This window comes from Eumetopias jubatus, unplaced genomic scaffold (genome assembly GCF_037043125.1).
Source record: "Eumetopias jubatus isolate StellerSeaLion01/CBP00866 unplaced genomic scaffold, mEumJub1_p1.0 scaffold_9, whole genome shotgun sequence".
Taxonomy (NCBI): domain Eukaryota; kingdom Metazoa; phylum Chordata; class Mammalia; order Carnivora; family Otariidae; genus Eumetopias; species Eumetopias jubatus.
This window is the reverse complement of record NW_028274815.1, coordinates 40,856,449-40,881,845: the sequence shown is the minus strand read 5'-3', so window position 1 is coordinate 40,881,845 and position 25,397 is coordinate 40,856,449. Positions and strand designations below refer to the sequence as shown.

The window sequence follows — 25,397 nt, the reverse complement described above, 5'->3', positions numbered from 1 at the left end:
ATGGTTAAAATATTGAAAATGAGTTAATATAAATCACCATACTGAAAGAATAAAGGAGAAAAATGCTTTAAATAAACTATTAATGAGGCAGAAAAAGCATTTGTTAAAATTCAACATGCATTCATCAAGAAAAAAATCCTAGTTAAGAATCTAGAAATCAGGGGTGCCTGGGTGGCTCAGTTGGTTAAGCAGCTGGCTGCCTTCGGCTCAGGTCATGATCACAGGGTCCTGGGATCGAGCCCTGCGTCGGGCTCCCTGCTCAGCGGGGAGTCTGCTTCTCCTTCTCCTTCTGCCTGCCTCTCTGCCTACTTGTGCTCTCTCTGTCAAATAAATAAATAAAATATCTTTAAAAAAAAAGAATCTAGAAATCATTTTTTAGAAAGAGAAAATCAGAAATAGAACAATTTTTTACTCTGATAAAGTGTATCTTAAAATTTTTTTAATGGATTCAGCAAGGTTACTAGACATAAAAACAGATTGTATTAATAATGCATACTAACAATAGCAATTCTATTGCTGGTGGGAATGCAAAATGGTATAGTCACTTTGGAAGACAGTTTGCAGTCTTCTTACAAAATTAACATACTCTTACCATATAATCCAGAAATCACACTTCATGGTATTTACCCAAAGGAGTTGAAAACTTATGTCATGTCCATGCAAAAAATATACACACAGATTTTTTTTTAACATTTTATTTATTTATTTGAGAGAAAGAGCTCACATGAGAGGGGGGAAGGTCAGAGGGAGAAACAGACTCCCAGCTCAGCAGGGAGCCCAATGCGGGACTCGATCCTGGGACTCCAGGATCATGACCTGAGCCGAAGGCAGCCACTTAACCAACTGAGCCACCCAGGCGCCCCCACACAGATGTTTATAGCAGCTTTATTCACACTTGCCAAACTTGGAAGCAACCAAGATGTCTCTCAGTACATGAATGGGTAAATACACTGTGGTACACCCATGAAATGGAATATTATGCAGCATTAAAAACAAATGAGCTATCACACCCTGAAAAGACATGGAGGAAACTTAACTGCGTATTACTGAGTGAAAGAAGCCAATCCGGAAAGACTACATACTGTATGATTCCAACTATATGACATTCTGGAAAAGGCAAAACATGGAGACAGTAAAAATTTAACAAAGGATTTATATCCAATATAAAGAACTCTTAGAAATCAAAAAAGGACAATAGAGAAAAAAAAGGAGGGAGGGGAGATATAAAAGGGAATAGCCAGATGGCCAACAAATAAAACTATGAAAAGGGGAAACAATTTAAAACCTCAGTGAGATACCACTATACATCCTCCAGGTGCTAGTAAGGATATGGAGAAAAAATACTCTCCGTGGAAGTTGAATTCAGAATGGTGGCATCACTTTGGAAAACAGTTTGATATTATAATAAAGTTAAATATACACATACTGTGTCAAACAGCAGTTCTACTCCTAGGAATATACAAAACAAAATGGAGTGTGCGTGTATACCAAATGACATGTAGAAGATGTTTAGTGCAGCATTGGATGTCATAGCCAAGAACCAGAAATAACCCAAATGTCCATCAAGAGCAGAATAGATGAATAAATTTTGGTATAATCACAGAGTGGAATATTATATAGCGATGAAAATGAATGAACTACAATGACACACAATAATATGAATTAATCTAAAAAAATAATGTTGGGGCACCTGGGTGGCTCAGTTGGTTAAGCCACTGCCTTCAGCTCAAGTCACAATCCCAGGGTCCTGGGATCGAGCCCCACGTCAGGCTCTCTGCTCAGTGGGGAGCCTGCTTCTCCCTCTCGCTCTGCCTGCTTGTGTGCACTCCCTCTCTCTCTGTCAAATAAATAAATAAAATCTTTAAAAAAAATAAAAAATAAATTAAAAAAATAATGTTGATTGAAACAGACCAAAGACAAGATATATATACTATATAAGTCCATTTATATAAAACATAACAGCTAGTAAAATTAATCTATGGTGTTAGAATTCAAAATAGTTTTCACCTTTGAGAATGAAGAAGTCTCTTGATTGGGTGGATGCTGGTAATCCTCTTTTTTTTGTGTCCTGTGTGGTGGTACAAGTGTACACATTCACTTTGGGAGACTTCATTAAGCCATACACTAATGATTTATGTATTACTCTATATGGATGTGAGACTTAAAATTTTTTTAAGTTTTTAAAAACTAATCTATAGTGTTGGAAATCAGGATAACAGGTCCCTTTGGGAAGGAGGAAGGAAAAGTCATTGGAGTAGAAAGGAGCATAAAAAGAGATGTCTCTGGGGTGTTGGCAAACTTCATTCTCAACCACGGGTGTTCATTTGTGATAATTCATAGAGCTATATATTTGGTTTTTTGGACTTTTCTATATGTGTGTTATAGTAGATAATGTTTTTAAAAACAAGAAAATAAATATTTGCACATCTATTAAAATGAGGATTTGAAATGTGTGCATATTTTAGGAGTATACTATATTTACATTTCTTCATAATCTCATTGCTTATAAATAACATAAAACAGCCTTTTTTTGTTGTTGTGGAATTCAGGGTGCAATCAATTTCACTGGGGCAAGGACAAGGACCCATTGCTGAAAGAATGATCAAAGATGCAATGAAATCAGGAAACTGGGTATTTTTGCAAAACTGCCATCTTGCTGTTTCTTGGATGTTGGCAATGGAAGAACTAATTAAAACCTTCACAGATTCAAGTATGTTGACAACATAGCATTTGCATAATAATACCTTTTTATGTAGGCTTTCTTTGTTGAATCCAATTCTTGTAATAATTTTTTATTGTAGGAATTATGTTTCCCCATAATAAAAAGGAGGAATTTGAGACCTAGAGAGTTTTAGTTAAATTATACAATCCAGACTTGAAAAAAGATCTTCAGACTCCAAGTTGTGGGTATGATCCACTGGATCATTTCTGTTTCATGTTCCTTTCTATGGAGGCCATTTGAATTCAAAATAGATTACATATAGACATGATAAAAGAAATAGAAAAATGGACTTAGGACAAAGCAAGGAAATTAAATCTTTCACTACAGAATGAGAGAAGATTCACAGATTCAAATTGCCACCAATCCCCCTAGAGTCATGTTTCACCACTTCTTATTCTCTGTGACTCCTATGCCAACTAACTAACCCTCATGTGTGCCTCCTAGCCATGTTGTGGAAAACCGACCTCAGTGCTTCGGAGCCAAAATAGCGAAGCAAAGACAGAGTTTAGGGTAAAGAGGAACAATAGCTATATTGCTTTGCGGGGCAAAGGAGGCTGCAGCAGGCTGTGGCCTTCAAAACTGCAAGCCCACCTGAAGGATAGGGGCTGGGGGGGCGGAGTTAATAGGGAAATACAGGATCTAGCTGGTTTTGACAGGAATCGTGTGCGTGCCACCAGACTGGTTCATCATGTCTTCAGGGTGGTATCAGGTTCCTGAAACAAAAGGCTAAGAAGGGAGGAGGGGAGATTTGCAAAAGAGAAAAAAGGTGACTTAGTTTAAAATCCAACTTCCCTGAAGCATTAGTGCAGCCATTTTGATTTTTGTTCAACTTTATGCTTTCAAGCGGCTTCAGCTACACACACCCCATGGGCGTACCCAGCATTATTCATAGTTGCTACCGCTACTGCCGCTAACTATAACATCAGCACTTTCTTTCCTAATCAAGAAAGTATAATGGGCTGCAAAGAAAGAAGAGGATTTAGAATCTACTCATTTTATTATTTTTCTTTTTTTTATTAATTTTATTTTATTATGTTAATCACCATACATCATTAGTTTTTGATGTAGTGACCCATGATTCATTGTTTGCGTATGACACCCAGTGCTCCATGCAATACGTGCCCTCCTTAATACCCATCACCAGGCTAACCCATCCCCCCACCCCTCTCCCCTCTAGAACCCTCAGTTTGTTTCTCAGAGTCCATAGTCTCTCATGGTTCGTCTCCCCCTCCAATTTACCCCCCTTCATTTTTCCCTTCCTACTATCTTCTTTTTTTTTTTAACATATAATGTATAATTTGTTTCAGAGGTACAGGTCTGTGATTCATCAGTCTTACACAATTCACAGTGCTCACCATAGCACATACCCTCCCCAATGTCTATCACGCAGCCACCCCATCCCTCCCAACCCCTTCCACTCCAGCAACCCTCAGTTTGTTTCCTGAGATTAAGATAGAATCTACTTATTTTAAAATGTTAGTATAAAAATAATTGAAACCTTAGGAACCATATTATTGTTAAAAAACTGTGTGAGCCCCACTTTACTCTGTCAGAAGGCCATCCTACCAACCTAGGATATCCAGAGCCCTTTCTCTAGGGTCTTCCTTTATGCCCTGACCACAGAAGCTTTCTGGGAAGGTGGGAGCTCTACAGCCAGTTTTGCAAGTGATTTTACTTACTGCTGCCTTTACAAAGTGGCCAGCCTACACTGGACACCACCCCACAGCCAAGACATAACAGCCATCACCTAAAGATCCCTCATTTCCTGGTTCCCCACTCCTTGCCTCTGCAGACTGCTTCTTCCAGCAAGGATGGAGTCCTTCACATCAACCATCCAGAATCTCCACTCTTTTCACCCTTTTGCAGTGCAAATAAGAGTGGCCTGCTTACAACTGGGCCTGTGGCTTATTTCCATTTAAATAATTAAAGAAAAAAATGACAAGGTATTCACCACTGTCCAGGGGTTGCTGATGATTAGGCTTATAATTAAGAATGAATGCTAGGGAAGGCATCTAAAAATCAATTTGCTGCATTGGGACTACATGAGCCTTCAAAATAAGGAGACGTTGTTCAGCCTCATGGTGACTGGGACATGAGCGAGTATATGCCAGAGGCTGGACAGGCTATGGAAGCCAGCTGAAGTTGGGTGTGGTTTTGAAGTGCCTTTGGCTTACCAAAGCTTAAATGGATAAAAAAAATCGTCTTCTGGCCCTTGTTACAATCATTTAGTAATGTACCCATTTGAGTTCTGATGTTTAACTTGAACCCATTTAAAATAAAATATATTCAGGTAATAAGCCGAAAAGAGTAAGTGAACAAAAGAAAAAAGAAACAAAGGAAAAAGCAAAAACTCTGGACTCGAAATTCTATGACCTGAGTAGAGTTCTGCCCCCACTACTTCCTGCCTGTGCTACCATGTCCCCTCTCTGGGCCTCAGTTAACCCAGCCATAAGATGCCCACATGGCATCTTCGCTTCCTGAGGTTCCATTCCAGTTTGAAACTTCTATGATGTCTGTGAAAGTTAATATTCTTGATGCTTTCTGCAATTATAACAGAAAAAGTATGAAAAAAAGTACTTCTCTAAATCTGCCCTTTTCATGCTTTGGATTTTTGGTTATTGAAATCATTAGCCCTAAGACTTTGGTTGATGTCTGACTTCTATACCTAATAGTTTTTACCATGCAAGCAACTTCAGTGTTGCTCTAGAATTGTACTAGAACTAACTTTTAATTTTAGCTATTTAATGTAGTTCATGAATTTAGATTACCAAAATAAGCATAAATTCAGTTTTAATCTACAGTCATTCATTCAATAAATATTTGGGAACCTACCATGTACCATGCCCTTTTCTAGATGTTTAAGGTAGGACAGTGAACAAAACAACCATAGATATCTGCCCTACTAGAACTTAAATGTTAGTAAGGGGAGACAAACAATAATTAAACTATATGATAAATAAGTAATTTACATGGTATGATAGAATGTGGCTAGTGCTTTGGAAAAAAATAGAGTAAGGAGGATCAGAAAGGTCAGGATGAAATGGGCGGGGGTTGGGGTGATAGGGAGGAAGAGTGGGTAGCGATTTAAACAGTGTGATCTGGGTAAACCTCTTTGAGAAGGTAACATTTGACCAAGACTTGAAGAAAGTGAGGGAATCTAAAGGCAGGGCATTCCAGGCAGAAGGAAGAGCCAGTGCAAAGACCCTAGGGAGGGAGCAGGCCTAGAATGCTGGAGAAATACCATAATATGTACTTAAAAACCAGCACCAAGAAAGTCATCCGTGGATGATGCCTGCGTCTTCCTATAATGGGAACAACACAGTTTTCCCAACTTTGCTTCAGCCTTTTGAACCCAGAAGGGAACTCATTTTCTTAGGCTTTCTGTGCAAAGCTCACAAAGTAAGCATATTGACTTAACTTCTTCATGCTACTCATGAAGTCTGTCCATACCCCTGCTCCCTCAATTCCCTTTGCAACTCATCTGCAGAGTGGAGAAATCCCTTTCTTCTCCATGGGGTTTTCTGACCATTTTCATGCAATCTGCCATAAACTGAATTGTTTAAAAATAAAACAAAACACTTCATGAGCACTGGCAGTAACAGTCCTATTTTTTAATTGAAAATTTTCCCCATCTCAGAGGGAAGGCCCTTAACAACTCCAAGTATTAAAAATTAATGTGTCCTTAATTTCTTTACTCAAATGTGCCAGTGTCTAGATTGCCAAATTTTCATGTATTAAGAGTTTCTATAAAAATTCCTCCCACCTCCATTTTAGAACATTTTACAACATAAAAGACTTAAGCTAGCCTTTACACAGAGCTCACAGCGGGTTTTTTGCTATCCCATAATAAGTGTTTGTAATGTAAAAGTATTATTTTAAGTTAAGCATTTTCCTTTTTTTGTTGTCTGTTTTAAACAGCTATTACTATCAAGGACACTTTTCGACTTTTTTTAAGTTCCATGCCTAGTAGTACATTTCCTGTTACAGTTCTTCAAAATTCTGTCAAGGTAACGTATGCTCATGGTTGGAATGGTGCAAAATGATTGGCCTCAGAGTGTTCCCCGAGTAGGTCCGGGGATCCCAGGCCCCACACAGGACCACATCAAAGTGTGGGTGACCCAGGTGGGGAGGGGGAAGTCAGTATCCCTTCACCTGCTAGCACGCGGGCAGTTTCCCAGGCCACTCCCATCTTTGCGTGCCCTAGTCTGTTGATCATTCAACTCTATAAGAAAATGTCACGGGGGCACCTGGGTGGCTCAGTCATTAAGCGTCTGCCTTGGGCTCAGGTCATTATCCCAGGACCCTGGGATTGAGTCCCACATTGGGCTCCCTGCTGTGGAAAGCCTGCTTCTCCCTCTCCCACTCCCCCTGCTTGTGTTCCTGCTCTCACTATCTCTCTCTGTCAAATAAATAAATAAAAAATCTTTAAAAAAAAAAAAAAAAGAAAAGAAAAAATGTCAAGAAGGCAGTGTAGTAAGAATGGAACCCCTCCCAGAATTAAGAGGCTATTTGAGCATGTGAGAGATAGGAAGGCCTACAGGTAGTATGGCTGCTGGATTTCAGTGCTGGAAGTCTCCAATATGTAGGAAGCCTCTGCATATGAATGATCACTCAGGAAGAAGAGATGCCTCTTCCTTCCCTGTCCCATGTCATCCAGGGATACCTATGTTGGGATGCGTGGAAAATCCAGCGCTGCAGACCTGAGCATACTTTCTGGCCCATATTTAGAAAAATGGACACCAAAAGAAATTGTCTGAGGTTCTTGTAGAGACAGTTCACCCACTGTAGGTCTAAAGACCCCATGAAGCCCAACTTTGCAGAGACTGAGGTTGAGCAAGATACAGAGCAGGGCCCCACATGCCAGGAATGCCCCACATCCTCTCGATGGCTTCACTCTATGTGTGTTATTCAGAAATAATGTGAATCTATAAAATTGCCCTCTCTGCCACATATGTGTCTGAATCCAGGTAACCAATGAGCCTCCGAAAGGTTTACGTGCCAATATCAGACGAGCATTTACTGAAATGACACCTTCGTTTTTTGAAGAAAATATACTTGGAAGAAAATGGAGACAAATAATATTTGGCATTTGCTTCTTCCATGCAATTATTCAGGTACACTTAATTTTTGCTTTTTAGTAGAAACAAGAAAGTGCAGTATGTTAATAAATTTTTTAAAAAGTGGGAATTACATGAGAGCTTACAAGTGGCATTGTGAAGCGCTGAGGCCCAGTTCAGGGTCTGAACCCAAGTTGTTCTCCCTCAGTGGCTGATTTCTCTGTACTCCCCTCACCTCAGCAGCTCACGGCTTCGCCTCCCAGCTCTACTCTGATCTGACCAAAGGACACCATCACCTGAATAAATGTATGAGGTTAAATTCAAAAGCACAAAATTGATCTCTTCAGCTATGCCTCACTCCCAAATCTGCTTCCCTCCAGGCTCTACTTCTGAAATCGGTGGTCCCATATCTCCATAATTTCAGGTTTAATTTTATTATCCCTTCTTTGCACATACATATCAGTCCATCATTTTTCTTGCAATAGTTTCATTCTTGCCTGTTCCTATTTGAATGGGCTCACCACACTTAAGAGCCTCTTCCCTGTGACCAGAGCCCCAAGTCCCCTGAAAGAGGATCTTCAACTCAGTACTACTCTCTCCTTCCCTCTGCTCAAAGCTCACTGCTATGATTTGGTGTCCATCCTGTGACCCTGCACTTAAATTCTGACTCTTCGACTACATGTCTCTACATGGTATCTTAATTAGACTGGCTGCCTAGGTTTCAAATGTGTATGGTCTCCAGAGAAAGAACCTGTAAAGAAAAAAACAAAGATTAAAGATGCAAAATACGAAATAAATAAGTAAACAAGGTCCTAGAGGAGATCTGTGAGGGTGGGACCAGGGGCTCCAGGTGTGAGGCCCCCGTTGCACAAAGAAAAACAGCTAAGATAGGGAGGTGGTTCAAGACTTAGGGAAATTTTGAAATCAAGAGGAGGGAATATGAGACCTCTCGTATAATCATTAGTTTGGAATTAAGAAATTAAGATGGGATAGGGAGATAATGAGGAAAGGGAAAGACTTCACTATGTGAAGTCATGAAACAAGGGTTCTGATTCTGTGTACCAGTTTTTAAAAAAAAAAAAAAAAAAGATGTCACTGCAGAGAAGTCAGTATGTAATCAGCACATTGTGACATGACTGAAAAGCCTAGGTGATAGATGCCTTAGAAGAGTAGAGAGTAGTTCTTGCCATCAGATAGATGATTAGTGTCAGAATTTTTTTTCTTTTTTGCCTATTTTGATGGGGAAATATTTTATTTTACCATGAAGAACAAATGTCCTTTTCACAGATCTATCATATTTCCAGTAATATCAAATTTTCTTTCGGAAATTTTGGCAAAGAGCTAGGACTGGAGGAAGAGATGCCGCCCATGTTTGCTGTAAGCCAGACTGAAAGCCTAGATGAAATTGAACTTAATGATCTTAACTGATTTTACAGAATGAGGATGCCCAGCTTCAATAGAAACCTTTAATTTCTCAATATTTTATACAAAGTTAATTTTATCAAATTTTATGTAAGACTATTTTCATTTTCCCTTCTAGGAGAGAAAAAAGTTTGGCCCCCTTGGTTGGAATATCTGCTATGAATTTAATGACAGTGACAGGGAATGTGCTTTACTAAACCTCAACCTTTATTGTCAAGAAGGAAAGATTCCCTGGGATGCATTGATTTACATTACTGGTCAGTATGCCCACGTGGACAGGCCATGGCCCACATAAAGATGGCATCCTTCCCCCAGTGTTTGATAGTGGTGATGATGATTCTGATAGTCCCTTTGTGAAGATAAGACCATGATAAGAATATCATGAGAATATTTACACATAGAAAATGGGCAGATGTTTTCCCAAATAATAATAGCAGAACCTTATATCACTCTTGATACATGCCAAGTACTATGTTCAGCACTTCCCAAGAATTAGCAGATTTAATCCTCACACCAACCCTATGAGGTGAGGACTGTTATATACCTATTTTATACATGAGGAAACTGAGGCACACAGTTTATAAGTGGTGGAGCCAAGATTGAAATTCAGTCAGTCTAGCCTCAAGAGTATGCTCTTAAATTCAAAAGAATCTGAACATTGCTTGACTAGTAGAGACCTGTTGATTCAGGTATACTTGTGAAAAAGGAAAAAATATTTCAGGAATTACAATTTTTAGCAAATATTAATTGTGGCCACATGGGACCTTGTGCCAAAAAATTAGGTCCAATGTGGAATATGTAGGCCCGAATAATGAAGAAATGATTTGCACTGGGAAGTGGGGGGAAGAAGAGCACTCTGAAAAGGGGCAGAATGGGAATGGGTGGTTTTTACTGGTGAGTAAGGGAAATGGGGAAGAACAGAGAGGGATCAGGTGATCTAGAGCCTTGAAAGGCAAATAAACCTTGGAAATGGAGGTCAGTGAAACAACCGTGAAAATGAATGAGGACCATCCACAGAGTGGACGAAAAGGGGTGGTCTTGGAATCTAGGGGGCTACTTTATACTCTGGCCTCCAGCACTCCACTACTCTAGTGGGGCCAACACTGCTTAATAAAATGGTGATGGTCAATTGACCTTATATTGATGATCAGCTTACTTTCAACAGAGGTATCAGGGCGGCTCAATGGAGGAAGGATAATTTTTTCAACAAATGATGCTGAGACTGTTAGATATCCATCTGCAAAAGGATGAATTTGGATCCTTATCTCATATGATACACAAAAATTAATTCAAAATGAGTCCTGTAAGAGCTAAATGTAATAGCTAAAACTATAAAGCTCTTAGAAGAAAGCATAGAAGTAAATCTTTGTGACTTTGGGTTAGGCAATGACTTATTAGATATGATGCAAAAAACACAAGCAATAAAGAAAAAATAATAACGGACATCATCAACATTTAAAACTTTTATACTTCAGCAAACACCAACAAGAAAGTGAAAGGACAAGCCACAGACTGAAGGAAAATATCTGCAAATCATATGTCTGATAAGGCACTTGTATACAAAGTATATAAAGAACACTTACAACTTAACAGTGAAAAGAAAAATAAACCAATTTAAAAATAGGCAAAAAATTTGAACAGACAATTCACCAAAGAAGATATAAATGCCCAATAAGCACATGAAAAGATGCTCCGTCATTAAGGAAATGAAAATTAAAGCCACAATGAAATACCACTTCATACCGGCTAGGATGACTATAATTAATAAATGAAACAACAAAAAAAGAGTAACGAAGTGTTGGTGAGGATATGGAGAAAGTGGAACCCTCATACATTGCTGGTGGCAATGTAAAATGGTTCCACTACTTTAGAAGATTTTTAAAATAGACTTACCATATGACCCAGAAATTCCTCTCCTATGTATATACCCAGGAAAAAAATGAAAACACATGTCCACACAAAAACTTTGTACATGTTTATAACAGCATTGCTTCATAGCCAAAAAGTGGAAACAATGTGAACTTGCATCAGCTGGTGAATGGAAAAACAATGTGGCGTATCCACACAATGTACTATCCAGCCATAAAAAGGAGTAAAGTATGGATACGTGCTGCAACATAGGAAAACCCCACACACTCTATGCTAAGTAAAAAAGTCAGGCACAGGGGCACCTGGGTGGCTCAGTCAGTTAAGCATCCATGTCTTGATTTGGGCTCAGGTCCTGATATCAAGGTCCTGGGATTGAGCCCTGAGGTGGGATCCACACTCAGCAGAGAGCTTGCTTAAGATTCTCTCTCCCCCTCCCTTTACCCCTCCCCCTGCTTGCTCTCTCCCTCCCTCTCTCTCTAAAATAGTCTTTTTTTTTTTAAGTCAGCACAAAATACCACATTGTATGATTCCATTTATATGAAAGTTCCAGAAAAAACAAATGTATACAGACAGAAAGTAAATTCCTGGTTGCATGGAGCAGGGGCAAGAATGGAGAGTGACTGAGAAGGGGCACAAGGTTTCTTTTGGGGGAGGATACAAATGTTTTAAAATTAGATTGTGGTGACGGTTACACACACATTGCAGGTTTACTAAATATTACTGAATTATACATGTAAATTTTATGTGGATTTTATGATTTTTAAATTATAGCTCTTTATTAAAGCTGTTTTTAAAAAATGGATAGGAGCAAAAAGGCAATGAATGCTTTATCCATAGGGTGGTATTTTGGGCAGTCATTTATGCATTAATCCAGAAAATACTGCCTAACACTACTACAAGAGATGCTAGAAATACAAAGATGACATAGACCCTGCCTGCCAAAAACTCATGGCATGGAGGGTGGAGATAATGAATAAACTCTATGTTAGGATAATAACCAAATCAGAAGTGTCTGCACAATGCTGTGGGAACTAGGAAAGAACAACACTACCCCAGGAGAAGCCAGGAGAGCTCTGCTGGGAGCTAAGTGCTGAACAGCTACATTGAGCTAAGTTGGGCTCACTGGGAGAGAAAAGGCAGGAGAGCACACTGGGCTGAGAGAATCAATGATGTAAAAGCCCAACGGGTTGAGGTGTGGCCTGACTGTAGAACTTGTGAGCAATTCCGTTGGGCTGGTGCATAGTAGGAAGAGGGGATGTACATGGAGGGGAGCTTTATCTTCAACAAAACTAAAAAAGGTAAACTGGGAGCACAACCTGAAAGGCCTGTGTGTGTTGTTAATAAATTTTGGTTCTACTTTGTAATCAATGATTGGCAATCATAGTCCTTTAGGCTGTAAAGAGGTATAATAATTTGCAAACTATAATAAAAGCAACATGAAGGACTGAACAAGAACATACAGCAACACCAGTGGGGAAACGAAACAGGAGAGAATAGGGGCGCCTGGGTGGCTCAGATGGCTAAGCATCTGCCTTCAGCTCAGGTCATGATCCGAGGGTCCTGGGATCGAGCACTATGTTGGGCTCCCAGCTCAGCAGGAAGTCTGCTTCTTCCTCTCCCTCTGCCCCTTGCCCTGCTTGTGCTCTCTCTCTCTCTCTCAAATGAATAAATAAAATCTTTTTAAAAAATAAATAAAAATAAACAGGAGAGACTAAACAGAGAAATACTGAGGAGGCTTTAAATATGAGAAGGTATTTGGGGGTGGGGGAGGTCTTAAAATTTTATAGTGTAAGGTATAGCAATACATAAGTCTAGGAGACAGATCTAAGCTCAAAGTAGGCAAGGACAAAGCCAAACCTAAGGCCTGTCCAGTTTGTATTGGGCCATCCCTCAGCCAGCCTCTGGGGATAGAAGAGGAAGAGAAGGGGGAAGCCACCACACTGGAATCTGCAACAAGACCCTCGGGGACTGTGATGCCAGGGCCAGGACAGGTGGTTGGCATGTATGGTAGACACTTCCTCCCCAGGTCCCTCTTCTGGGAAGACCAAACCCAGAAGACTCCTTCCTAAAATTGAGCCCAAAAGTGAGTCATCTACTCTGAGTCAAAATTATTTACTCAGTTTGATCCAAGAAAAGGGTAAAACTCAATCTGGATGGAGAAGCACAAAGTCTGATGATTTGTAAGGAAAATATTTCTGTGCTTCTTCTCAAAATGCAGATATTGTCCTTTGTGACTTAAAAAAAAGTACTTTAGGGCAACTCTTTCCTCTCACCACCTACCAACTATAGAAGTCTTAGTTCTCCTGGCCATCCTCCTTTCCAGACACCATCATGCAGTTGGAGAAACCTGAGCTTACATTCCCATCCAGCCCCAAGGATCCAAGAGGAGCCTCAATTTAGGCCCAGACCTGATGGACCCACTACAAAGATGTAACCGAACTTTGTGTTCCAAGACTTCCTAGAAGGTGACTGAAGAATATACCCAGGAAAATACAATAGCATCTCTTTCTTCCCTCTTAGAATTGCTAATACAGAGATTTAGCTACTTGACCACCAGCTGTAATACCTACTCTACCTCCTCTCCCCTCCCCGAGTGGTTGATCCAACACGACAGACCAAAAATGCTTCAACAGGAGAGGGAAAATAAGTGTACCTATGAGAGGTGCAAGTAAAGACATTGCTCCCTTAGAAGAAATAAATTATTGAGATTCCAAAGACTGAAATAACTTTCTTTCAACCAACCATCTCAGCTTGAAAAAGAATGAAAAACACTTCTTCCTGACATAATGGAAGATATAGAGATAAGAATGGCTGAACATTCAGAGAATCCAGAAGTTGAGTGTCAGTACCATAGGTAAAATCCTTCTGGGAACACTACAGTGGCAAATAACGAAACGTAGCAATGGATCTGGAGTTTTCCCAAGGAATTATATCAGCAATGATATTATTCCAAAGAAGAATAGATATCATTCCTATTTAGAATTTTGGGATGACTGTGGAGCATGCTGAAAGTAACTGCTCTGTGAAAAAAGAGATGGGGTACTAATAAGTTTTAATTCCCCACAACATAATTTCTGTGAGGCAAGTCGTCTCTTTCACCTTGGACCTATCTTTCCTCCCTGGCTTCATTTTAATAATTATAAAGTATGCATACAGTTTCAATGACTTGTTGTCAATGTTTTGGGTCCATTTATTTGCTGGCCTCAAAAAGAATCAGTGTTGCATAGGAAGTGTATATGTTTTAGAATACTGTGATCAATGATGGAATAAGGCCCAAAATCAGTATTTTGCAGCAAAAGAAGTAGAGGAAGAAGAGGAGAAAGAGGAGGAAGAGGAGGAGGGGGAGGAAGAGGAGGAGGAAGAAGAAGAAGAGGAGAAAGAGGAGGAGGACAAAGAAAGATGAAAAAAGATGAAGAGGAGGAGAAGAAGAAGAAGAAGAAGAGGAAGAAGAAGAAGAAGAAGAAGAAGAAGAAGAAGAAGAAGAAGAAGAAGAAGAAGAAGAAGAAATGGAAGGAAGGGAGGAAGGAAGAAAAAGAAAAAGAAGGAAAGGAAAGAAAGAAAGAAGAAAAAGAAAGAAAGAAAAAGAAAGAGAAAGAAAGAAGAAAGAAAGAAAGAAAGAAAGAAAGAAAGAAAGAAAGAAAGAAAGAAAGAAAGAAAGAAAGAAAGAAAGAAAGAAAGAAAGAAAGAAAAGAAAGAAAGGGAAGGAAGGAAAGAAAGAAAGACAGAAAGAGAGCTCAGTGGCTTTGGTTCTGGTTATTTGGGGAAAGCAAAATAATTAGGGTAAGGTACATATACTAGGTTTTTTCCTGCCTTTTATTCTCTGAAGGAAACTCTGATATGCTCTTTTCACTTTCAGTTCCAAATAAATGTGCATATAAATAAACCTATCAGAATTTAGCTAAGCATATCAATAAAAAATATGTTTAAAAATGCAAACTCCTTTTCAGGTGAAATTACATATGGTGGTAGAGTTACAGACACCTGGGATCAAAGATGCCTTCGTACGGTCTTAAAAAGGTTCTTTTCTCCTGAAACATTAGAAGAGGATTATAAATATTCGGAATCAGGTGAATGACTTTTCAATATTCCGGAAAGGACCTTTTGCAAGATGTCATTGGCAGCATCTCTCAGTTTTCCATCCAGGAGCTCTCGGTGTCCAGTCATCACAGCCCAGTTCCCACGCCCGCCTGCCCCAGCCCCACGCTTGACCACCTCCAAAAGTGGCTTGGCAGTTAAAGCACAAAAATATCTTTTGTGCAGTACCCACTTTGAATTATTTGCTCTAAAATGGGTTGTATTTGGTCTAAATTTGCTTTCAAAGTTCTATAAATTTGGAGCTCTTTACCAAGGCATGGCTTTCAGCAGCACATCCCTGGATTCCCAGAATCTTGAAAGGTTCTGGAGGAAACACCCTGAAAGAGTAGGAGACTAATCACATGCTCAAGGCCTCAAGAAAAGGGAAAGTGACCAGGCACAGTAATGAAGGCAAGGAGGGTGGGGAAAACAATCCCCTTTTCTGTGGAAGGCACTTGATTATAGCCACCATCTGAACAGGCAGAGAAGGACTAACCTTGGTGGTACAAAGCTAGTCTATTTGAAACATATCTGCCTTCTGTGTTTTCAATAAACAGGCATCTATTTTGCACCTTTGGCTGACAGCCTACAAGAGTTTAAGGACTACATTGAAAATCTGCCTTTGATGGATGACCCAGAAATATTTGGAATGCATGAAAATGCCAACCTAGTTTTCCAGGTATGTGGCCTTTTAACCTAAAATATATTTTCATAATGTGTATGTAAACTTGAAACATCAATAATCATCTCACTAGTCCCATAAATTGTTAAATCCTTAAATAACCAAAGTAAATGTTTAACCTCAACTTCAGCATTTGATTCCAATTTAGCCTGTTCCCTCTGGATCCTTCACAGCATCCTAAGATCCATGCATTTTTCCCTGTCACTGGCCACTCCCCCACCTCCCGGCCTTCTACCCGCTAGCCCACCTTAACTTGGGGATTTGGACGATAATCCAGACAGTCCTTTCTCTTTTGCCCTTTTCCCTCCACACTGAGCAAATCTGTATCGTATTACACAAAGGTTTATGGATCCACAGATGATTAAGTTATAAAAGTACAATGACAAACATCCAAGACAGATAAAACAGTGTTCTTTTTTTTTTTAAGATTTTTATTTATTTATTTGAGAGAGAATGGGGGGGGCGGTCAGAGGGAGAAGCAGACTCCCCGCCAAGCAGGGAGCCCAATATGGGACTCGATCCTAGGACTCCAGGATCATGACCTGAGCCAAAGGCAGTCACTTAACCAACTGAGCCACCCAGGTGTCCCAAAAACAGTGTCCTTTAAAATTGTGGTTCATCAGGTCACAGTACCAGACACTAGCAGTATGTCCAAAGAGCAAACTGGGTCATTTCATTCCTCTAAGACCTTCTGATGCCCCACCATTACCTAGGGGTAGTCCAAGTTTGTCAAAATGGCACCTGAGGCTCCTCCATTACCTGTGCCTACATACCTTTCCAGTTTATTCATTTGCCATGGTCAGGCATCTGTGGATGAACCAAAGTCATGAACTAAGGTCTGTCCCTTGGAGCCTGGAATACTATAAAGGTTGGAGACTAGGTTTGGCTCACAAGGCTGAAGGGAATCATCTTCCTTTCAACTTAAATTTTGCCCATACAAGTGTTAGAGGGTGAGGTCTACCTAGATATCAATGAATCCATAAGAAACAACAGTGGAACTTCCAGAAAAAAACCCAGGAGGTCAATGCTCTGCCACCTTATGTCATGGTTCTCTGCCATAAAAAATTGCTTTGCTATTTAGCAAGGAGTTAGAATATTATCTTGTTTTTCATTATTCTGCTTTCAGGAAGATTTACAAGTGTTAATATTCACTCGTATCTGATCATTTGCTCTGGAGTGGGTGGGGCATGGGGCGAGCGGGGAGGGGAAGAAGGGGAAAGGGGAGTGTAGATATTGTAAGACGTGCTGCATCCTGTGAGAAATACAGCACTGTTGGTAGAGGTAACACTCTTGGCAGTGTGCACCGAGGAGTGTAGTTTTGTGTTTTCCATTGGTTAACAATGACTGAGAATGAGACAGCAGGCATGTAGTGAGCACAGTGGTATGCTTTTCGGTCTAGCCTCCCTTCCTCCATTTTTCTGGTAGAGTTATGCCCTACTCCCAATCTCTTCCTTTTGGGATAACAGCCCCTTCCTCATTCCATGAAATTCTGGTTAAGACCTCCTTACCTTCAGAGGTGGGCATGTGACTCAGGCCTGGCCAAAGGCAGCACTCCATCACCTAGCCACTGGAACTGGTCCAAGGAACAGGTACATGGAGCAGGTTGGGGGAATGAGAATTCTTCCCTAAGCTTTAGTATAGACAGATGCTAGGATTGGGGGAGGGATTTCTCTTTCCTTTGGAATCACTGGCTAGGATACTGCATATCTGTAGCTGTCTGTGGCCTTATCATTGACATTCAACCCATTTCCCCTACCACATGGAAGAAGCTCATCTGCCATAGGAAAGAGAGAAACAACCAAGCATGTACTGGAGAGAAAACATTAGATCCATTCATGCCTGAGACCCATGTGACTTGTGTTCTCTTCTTCCCAGTGTATGAGCCAACAGATTTCTTTGATTAGCTGCTTTAGGTTAACTAATTCTGCCTGCCATCAATAGAGTCTTTACATTAAAGATATGATTCCTTCCTCACTCCGCAAACTATACTTACTTAGATGCTTATTAGAAACTAGTAAAGAAAATTGGAACTTGACCTGTGCACATCAATGGGAGATACAAGGCAGAAATTGCCTCCTAAGACAATAATGAGCATAAGTCAAAGGCCATCTGTATAGACTATGCACAAACAGTTATCTATTATCTCTTTTCTCATTAGAGGCTGAATAAATGGAAAGGAAAAAACAACAGAGGCTGAGTAAATAGGTGGGAAAAAACATACTGAAGGATAAAGGATAGAAAACACCATCCAGAAGATACAGATTTGCCCTCTGCAAATCACCTGCTGCAAAAACAAAAAAAATAAACAATGTGTTTGGCATCTGAGGCAGGGTAGAAGACCTAGCCTGGAGAAAGAAAAAGCCAGAATTTGAGAATAGGCTGATACATACACACACACACACACACACACACACACACACACACACGATGCCATGAGATGTGTGAGAATGAAATCTTTCAAGGAAACTAAAAATACCATAGCAGAATTAAAAACTACCCTGGAGGCTTGCACACCAGAACTGGTGTATAGATTATCACACATGTGATATAAAGGACAAACTTAAACTTTCCAGAATGGAGATTAAAATGTCCAAAAATAGGGGCGCCTGGGTGGCTCAGTCCACTAAGTGTCTGCCTTTGGCTCAGATCATGACCCCCCAGGGTCCTGGGATCGAGCCCTGCATCAGGCTCCCTGGTCAGCGGCAGCATTATTCACAATAGCTGAACCGTGGAAGCAACCCAAAGTGTCCATTGACAGATAATAAGCAAAAAAATGATATATACATACAATGGAGTATTATTCAGCCTTAAGAAGGAAGGAAATTCTTGGGGTGCCTGGGTGGCTCAGTTGTTTAGCATCTGCCTTCAGCTCAGGTCACGATCCCAGGGTCTTGGGATCGAGCCCTGCATCGGGCTCCCTGCTCCACGGGAAGCCTGCTTCTCCCTCTCCCACTCCCCCTGCTTGTGTTCCCTCTCTTGCTCTGTCTTTCTCTGTCAAATAAATAAAATCTTTAAAAAAAAAAAAAAGGAAGGAAATTCTGTAATATGCTACAACATGGATGAAACTTGAGGACATGATACTAAGTGAAATAAGCCAGTCACATAAAGACAAATACTGTATAATTCTATTTATATGAGGTATTTAGAGTAGTCAAAAATGCTAGAGACAGAAAGTAGAATGGTAGTTGCCAGGGGCTGGGAAAAAGGAGGAATGAGGAGTTACTGTTTAATGGGTAAGTGCTTCAGTTTTACAAGATGAAAAGAATTATGGAGATGGATGGTGGTGATGGTTGCACAACATTATTAATGTATTTAATACCATTGAACTGTATACTTAAAGATAGTTAAGATGGTATTTTTATGTTACATGTATTTTACCACAAATTACATGAGTAATAAATTACTCATGTATTTTGCACACTTTCAATTTTTAGTCTTTTTGTCTAGAGAATAGAATTATCTCTGATAAATCAGTAACAAAAAGACTAAAAATTGAAAGTGTGCAAAATACATGAGTAATTTATAAAGATATAATACAGATGACCAATGAACATATTTTTAAAATGCTTAACTCTGAAAAAAATAAAATAAAATGCTTAACTCTGATAACCCTCCAAGTTGAGCAAAAAAAAAAAAAAGAGAGAGAGAGAAACTTTTTACCTATTAAATTTGAAAAGATTTTTAAGCAAAGATATTAATTCTTGTAAAGATAAAAATAGGTCCTCTGATACACTGTTGTTGGGAGTATAAACTGATACAATGTTTTTAGAAATCAATATAGTAATACCCATTTTAAAAATATTCTGTTGGAAATATATCATTTAAAGAATTTCAAATATAGTGGGTGAAATTCATATACAGATATTCTATTCACCAAGTTCTATAAAATCTAAAAACTAGAAATGTCCAAAACATATCTAATAGTAATATAGTAAACAACTATATTAACTATGGCTCATTCATACCACCAAGTATCACACAGTCACAATCACACACATCACTGAAGCACGATTCAGGAAGATTTGTCAGTGATAGGAGAAAAATGTTCATGAAATTGAAAAAGAATGAATACTATATTAATTGTATGGGCTCAGTTTTTTTAATAAGATGCACATATACAGAGAAAATGTCCAAGTGGCGGTAAACTAAAGTTATAAATATCTCTGAAAAGCAGGATCATGAATATTTATTTTTTCTTTATACTCTTCTGTAGTTTCTAAATTTTCTATAATAAGCCATAACACTTTTCTAGTTGAAAAAAATGTTATTTAAATAAGTGTTTCAAAAAGCCCCATAAATAATTCTCATTATTTCTTCTTCATTTTTATAAACTTTCTTTTAAATGATTAGCTAAAAAATTTTTATTCATTTTTTATTAGGGTCATTCATTTTTTTATTTGACCCTAATAAAACATAACATAAAATCATATATTTATATATGTATACATAAATATATGAATATATAATTATATATTTATATAACATAAAATTTACCCTTTTAATCATTTTTAAGTATACAGTTCAGTGGCATTAAGTACATTCACATTATTGTTCAACCAAAACTGTTTTAATATAACACTGACCACTGTGTACAATTGACCCTTGAACAGCACAGGTTTGAACTGTGTGGCCCATTTATACACGGATTTCTTTTCTTTTTTTTTAAGATTTATTTATTTATTTGAAAGAGAGAGAGAGAGAGTAAATGAGCACTCAGAGGGAGAGGGAAAGGGAGAAACAGGCTCCCCACTGAGCAGAGAGCCCGATGCAGGACTCGATTCCAGGACCCTGAGATCATGACCTGAGCCGAAGGCAGACACTTACCTGACTAAGCCACCCAGGTGCCCCTATGATTTTCTTACTAACATTTTCTTTTCTTTAGCTTACTTAAGAATACAGTATATAATACATACACAAACTGTGTGTTAATCAACTGTTTATGTTATTGGTAAGGCTTCCAGTCAACAGTAGGCTATTAGTGGTTACATTTTTGAAGAATCAAGTCATACATGGATTTTTGACTGTGGAACCAGGAAGGGCAATGTGCTTCAAAACCCGCATTGTTCAAGGGTCACCTGTACTGTGCATTTCCAATGAGCACATTTTACCAATTCTATCTTCAACATAAAAGTTTTCCCTTTTTGACAATTGCCATTTCTATAAGTAAATTGTACTGTAAATTATTTTCTGAGAAATCGAGCCTTCACTGTTCTGTCTCTTCCCACCATCACAGTACAAAGAGACCAACATTTTAATCAACACCATACTTGAAGTTCAGCCAAGGTCGTCATCTGGTGGAGAGGGAAAAAGCAATGATGAAATTGTCCAAGAACTTGTTGCTTCAGTCCGGACCAGAGTTCCAGGTAATAAATAATCCCTGGCTTCTGTACAACATAGGACTTTCAGGAATAAACTCAGAAAGCTGAGTGATGAGCAGGTATCCAAATATGCTTTATTACATACACTTTTCTTTATGTAGAGAGCACTTCTGACTCAGAGCTCTCCATGGAAGCCTTGAGCATCTCAACAACCCAACTGACAGAAGCATTAGGAGCAAGTTGGTTTCTAGCCCCATGAAACTTTAACTAGACTTTTTCCTGAACTTCCCTGTGCCTCTAGACCTGTGCTGCCCAAGACAGTAGCCACTAGCCACAAGTGGCTACTTAAACTTAAATATAAATAAGTAAAATTTTAAAATTCATTTCCTCAGTTGCACTAGCCATATTTTGAGTGCTACTGGTATCGGACAACACAGATCGAAGACATTAACATTATTGTAAAATGTGCCATTAGACGGCCCTGCTCTAGAATCCATGTCATTTTTTTTCTAGATTCAAGAGAAATGGCTAAATTATTATCACCTTGTTTTCTGGTGGTCCCAGGGATGGCCCTCACCTGCCAGGTAGCCGCTTGTCCCGCCGGCCTTTGCCACTGAGGTCTGTGCGGGGCCTGACTCCCATTCAGCCCCCGCCCAGATGCAGAAGTCATTGGCTTTGTAAGAGTTAAGTGCATGACAATAGCAGTGTTAGGAGGACAGCAATCCGTGATGATCAATCTGAGGAATCAGCTGTGTGTGTTTCAGAAACACTAGAAATGGAGAGTGCATCGGAGAGCCTTTTCATCAGGGATCCTCAAGGACGCCTTAACTCCTTGACTACTGTGCTCGGACAAGAAGTGGACCGCTTTAACAAGCTACTGAAGTTAATACATGTATGAGCGCTCACTGCCTGCATTGCTGATGGGCAGCAAAGCTTTGTAGAGAAGTGTAGCCTCGTAAGAATCGTCTGTTCCCACCACTTCAGCATTTCCGTCTGGATATGCTAACAACTCTTCCAACACAACTTGGCTAAAATGGAATTGACCCCCATCCAACGAGTCTGTTCCCCTTCTCTAATAAGGCCTCCATCAGTCTGTGACATTACAGATCCAGTGTCCTTGTCACCCTAACTTACACCCCTGGAATGAGCATTGACTCTAGACATTTGATCAAGGACCGAAGCACTGAATTAAGAGAGATTCAGCGCGTGTTCCTGATGCCTGGTTTGCATATAATAACACAGTCTTTATGACGACTATAAAAACCAGAGTTTCTCCAAGTTGTGCCGCAAAATGCTTGCATTAGAATCTGCCCTGTGGCATGTTCAAAATGTAGATTCCCTGATCCCACTCCAGACCTACTGAGTTAGAATTCCTTGAGAAATTCCTGGGATTATGAATTTTAAATAAACTCCCCCAGATGATTTCACTGCCACTAAAATTTGAAGACAACTATTGGGAGACTTTGCCTTATGCTCCGGAACACTTTCTGGATGGCCTTGAATTTATAATGACGGCTAAAGGCCTCCCCGGTTTCTCTGTGCAAAACTTTGATAAGGTAAACACAAAAACTTTTAGAGACCAAATACCGAGCATTACCCCGGAAGGTTTTCCTGCCCAGCAAGCACCAAATACCTAGCACAAAGTCAGGGCTCGGTGGTAAGACTGGGGAGGACAACTGGGGTAAGTCTTTTAAAGCCAAAGACTGTCTGTCTCCTCTTAGAAAAGCAGTCTCCCGATGTTGCTGGTTGGCTGGCGATACTTAGGCTTGTGGGTTAGGGGGCCATCGGTCAGCTGAATATATGTGAAGTCCTCACCTTGGGACTTGGATCTAGTCAGCTATATACCAGTGTCACCGGCCAGGTAGTCAGCCCAGGGCTTATCTCCTTCTACACTGAAAGCGCCAAGATAGAGATTAAGCTGCTAGGATAAAGACCTCCAAATACAATGACCAAAACAAGATAAAAATTCACTTCCCTCTCAGCTAACAGCCCAGAGGAAGCTCTGTAGGGCAGGTAGTTCGTCTTGCTCTGTGAGCTCATCTAAGGACCCCAGCTGGAGGGTTGGCTCTTCCAGCCTCAACAGCTAGGCTGCATCTCTGGGCCTACGGTGGCTGCTTCTGTTGTCCCCTTTTGCCAGCCGGGGGCACAGGGGAAGAGAGGGCTGAGAGAAAGCTCATAAAAATGTGACCCAGAAATTGCATACATCATTTTTTTCCTGTACTGTATTAGCCAAAATTTGGTCACATGGCCATACCCCAGCTGCAAGGGTGGTGGGAAATATAGTCTCTATATTGGATTGCTGTATGCCCAGCTAAAATGAAGAGAGGACTGTTGTTCAGAGGACGAACATGGATGCTGCTCATGTCTGGCCGCCTCCACGTCATGACCTTTCGCCTACTTGAAGATGGACAAATCCAAATGTCACTTCCTCCAAAAAGTCTTCCTGACACCCCAGCCCATCCCTCCACCATCAGATAACTTAGGGGCCCCTCCTCAGCACTCCATCATTTCAGGTGTCTGTGTCTATCACGGTACCTGCCACGTTACTTTGTAATTTCCCCTCCATTAGAAGGGCTCCCCTGTGAGTCAATGAACTTCTTGAAGAGAAGGAAACTAGTATATTAGTCATCTTTGTTTCCCTAGTCCCTGACACATCCTAAATCTTTGTGACTATTTGAATGGGCAAGTGAATAAGTGTGGCTCTCAAGTCTCCTTGTGGCCACTTCTGGGCAAACGTTACCATCTCCCAGTAATGGAGGGATTCATCTACGGGAAGAAGAGGGCAGAGTCCAGGAAGAAGCAGCCTGCAAGGCAATCGGGAATCATGGCAGGGCACTCCTGTCTGAGGGAGGGGTGGTGGCTCCTCACCGCCCCCCCATCCTGACTCTGGCCCAGCCTCACCTTCATTTCACCAGGGAATAGCAAGGCAGCACCGCGGTGGCAATAAGAAAGGCCAAGGAAGGTGGCAGCACCCCGGGGAGCCCATTCTCCTCCCTCTAGTGACCGAACTGTGAGCCAGGGTGGTTCCTGGGAGAGATGAGGCCAGCCTGTTAGTCAGCCTTCTAGCCATAGAGAAGAACATCTTGAAGTACACTTTCTCCCACCGAACATTCTCCTCTGGGAGAATCGGCCTCAAAGTGACCTCTATTTTAAGCAGACCTAGAGGACCCTAGCTGCCTAACCACCCCCCGCCCCCCTGCCGTAACTTAAGCATTCTCCCAGCATTTTACATAAGTCTTCTGCTGCTTTTTCCATTTTTGGTATCTAAGGTAGAATACTGCCTCGGCTCTGGCCGAGAGCCCCCTTGCTCTCCGACGCTGCCAAGGGCTCCTCACGTCCCAAGGGCAGATCTAACTAAAACTCTTCTTTTTCATACTACTGCCTCTTGTGAAGAGAGACGGGATGTGTGGGGGTGGGGGCTGGGGGGGATAACTCTATGAGGGAAGGGAAGGCTGACTAACCTTGTTCATCCACATACGGCCTATCTCCAGAACTATATGGTCCTGGACCTTATTTTGTTTTTTAAATCCACATAAATTTGGCCTCCAAAGTCTTTCTGTAATATCTTCCCAGTAGATAGTAGTAGTTTTCACAAAACTGGAACCTGTGCAGGCCCTACCAACCCCACGCCAGCCTTCATCTTTAGCCCATACTACCCTGGGCTTCCCAAAGCTGCTACCAGCCTCTGACTTTTGTGGTGGCGAGGGGAGGGTGAGGGGCATGTCCTAAGGAAGTGTTTCCAGTTCAAGGAGACTCTCTGGTACCAGCTGAAAGATTGGTCTCATCTAAGAATCTTCCCTCTCTGCTCTAACCTCAGAAGCCATGGGCAGCCCCGGAGCAGAGGTCCCCTGAGGCCTGAGGTACTTGCCACCACCACCCCCATGCTTCCCAAATAACTAAACCGTCAGGCGCATTTTGCCATTAGCCTGCAGGAGAGCTGTTCAGTGGCAGTTCTTGAAACAACTTCTCGAGGCTTCAGAGGATATTTCTCCTCCTTCCCCTCTTTCCACTTCATTGGATTCTGCTATCAACCCCCTGAACCCCCCGCACCCCCACCCAGGTCTTCCATCCCTATGGTCACGTGTTGTAAAAATGGATGAAAGACTGGAGGGTCTAGCCCAGCAGACCGTGTACTGAGAGGATGGAACCCAGCAAGTGGGCCCTTCAGCCCAAGGCAGTACCAGCTGCCTCAAATGAGTGGCACTCACACTTGATAATTACATCTGTGAAAGGTTATCTCCCCATTCTTGTTC

At 40.7% G+C, this 25,397-nt stretch overlaps 1 protein-coding gene across 2 annotated transcripts in view; it reads left to right on the top strand.

The window, feature by feature from the left end:
- Positions 1–25,397, top strand: part of DNAH6 (dynein axonemal heavy chain 6) — a 213,209-nt gene that overhangs the window by 178,703 nt on the left and 9,109 nt on the right. For both annotated transcript variants that reach the window (XM_088026190.1, XM_028122448.2), the window contains exons 64-71: positions 2,550–2,710; positions 6,641–6,729; positions 7,690–7,836; positions 9,320–9,458; positions 15,018–15,137; positions 15,702–15,823; positions 21,060–21,189; positions 21,909–22,036. In XM_088026190.1, the coding sequence (XP_087882316.1) occupies positions 2,550–2,710; positions 6,641–6,729; positions 7,690–7,836; positions 9,320–9,458; positions 15,018–15,137; positions 15,702–15,823; positions 21,060–21,189; positions 21,909–22,036 (1,036 nt within the window). The remainder of the gene's footprint in view (positions 1–2,549; positions 2,711–6,640; positions 6,730–7,689; positions 7,837–9,319; positions 9,459–15,017; positions 15,138–15,701; positions 15,824–21,059; positions 21,190–21,908; positions 22,037–25,397) is intronic.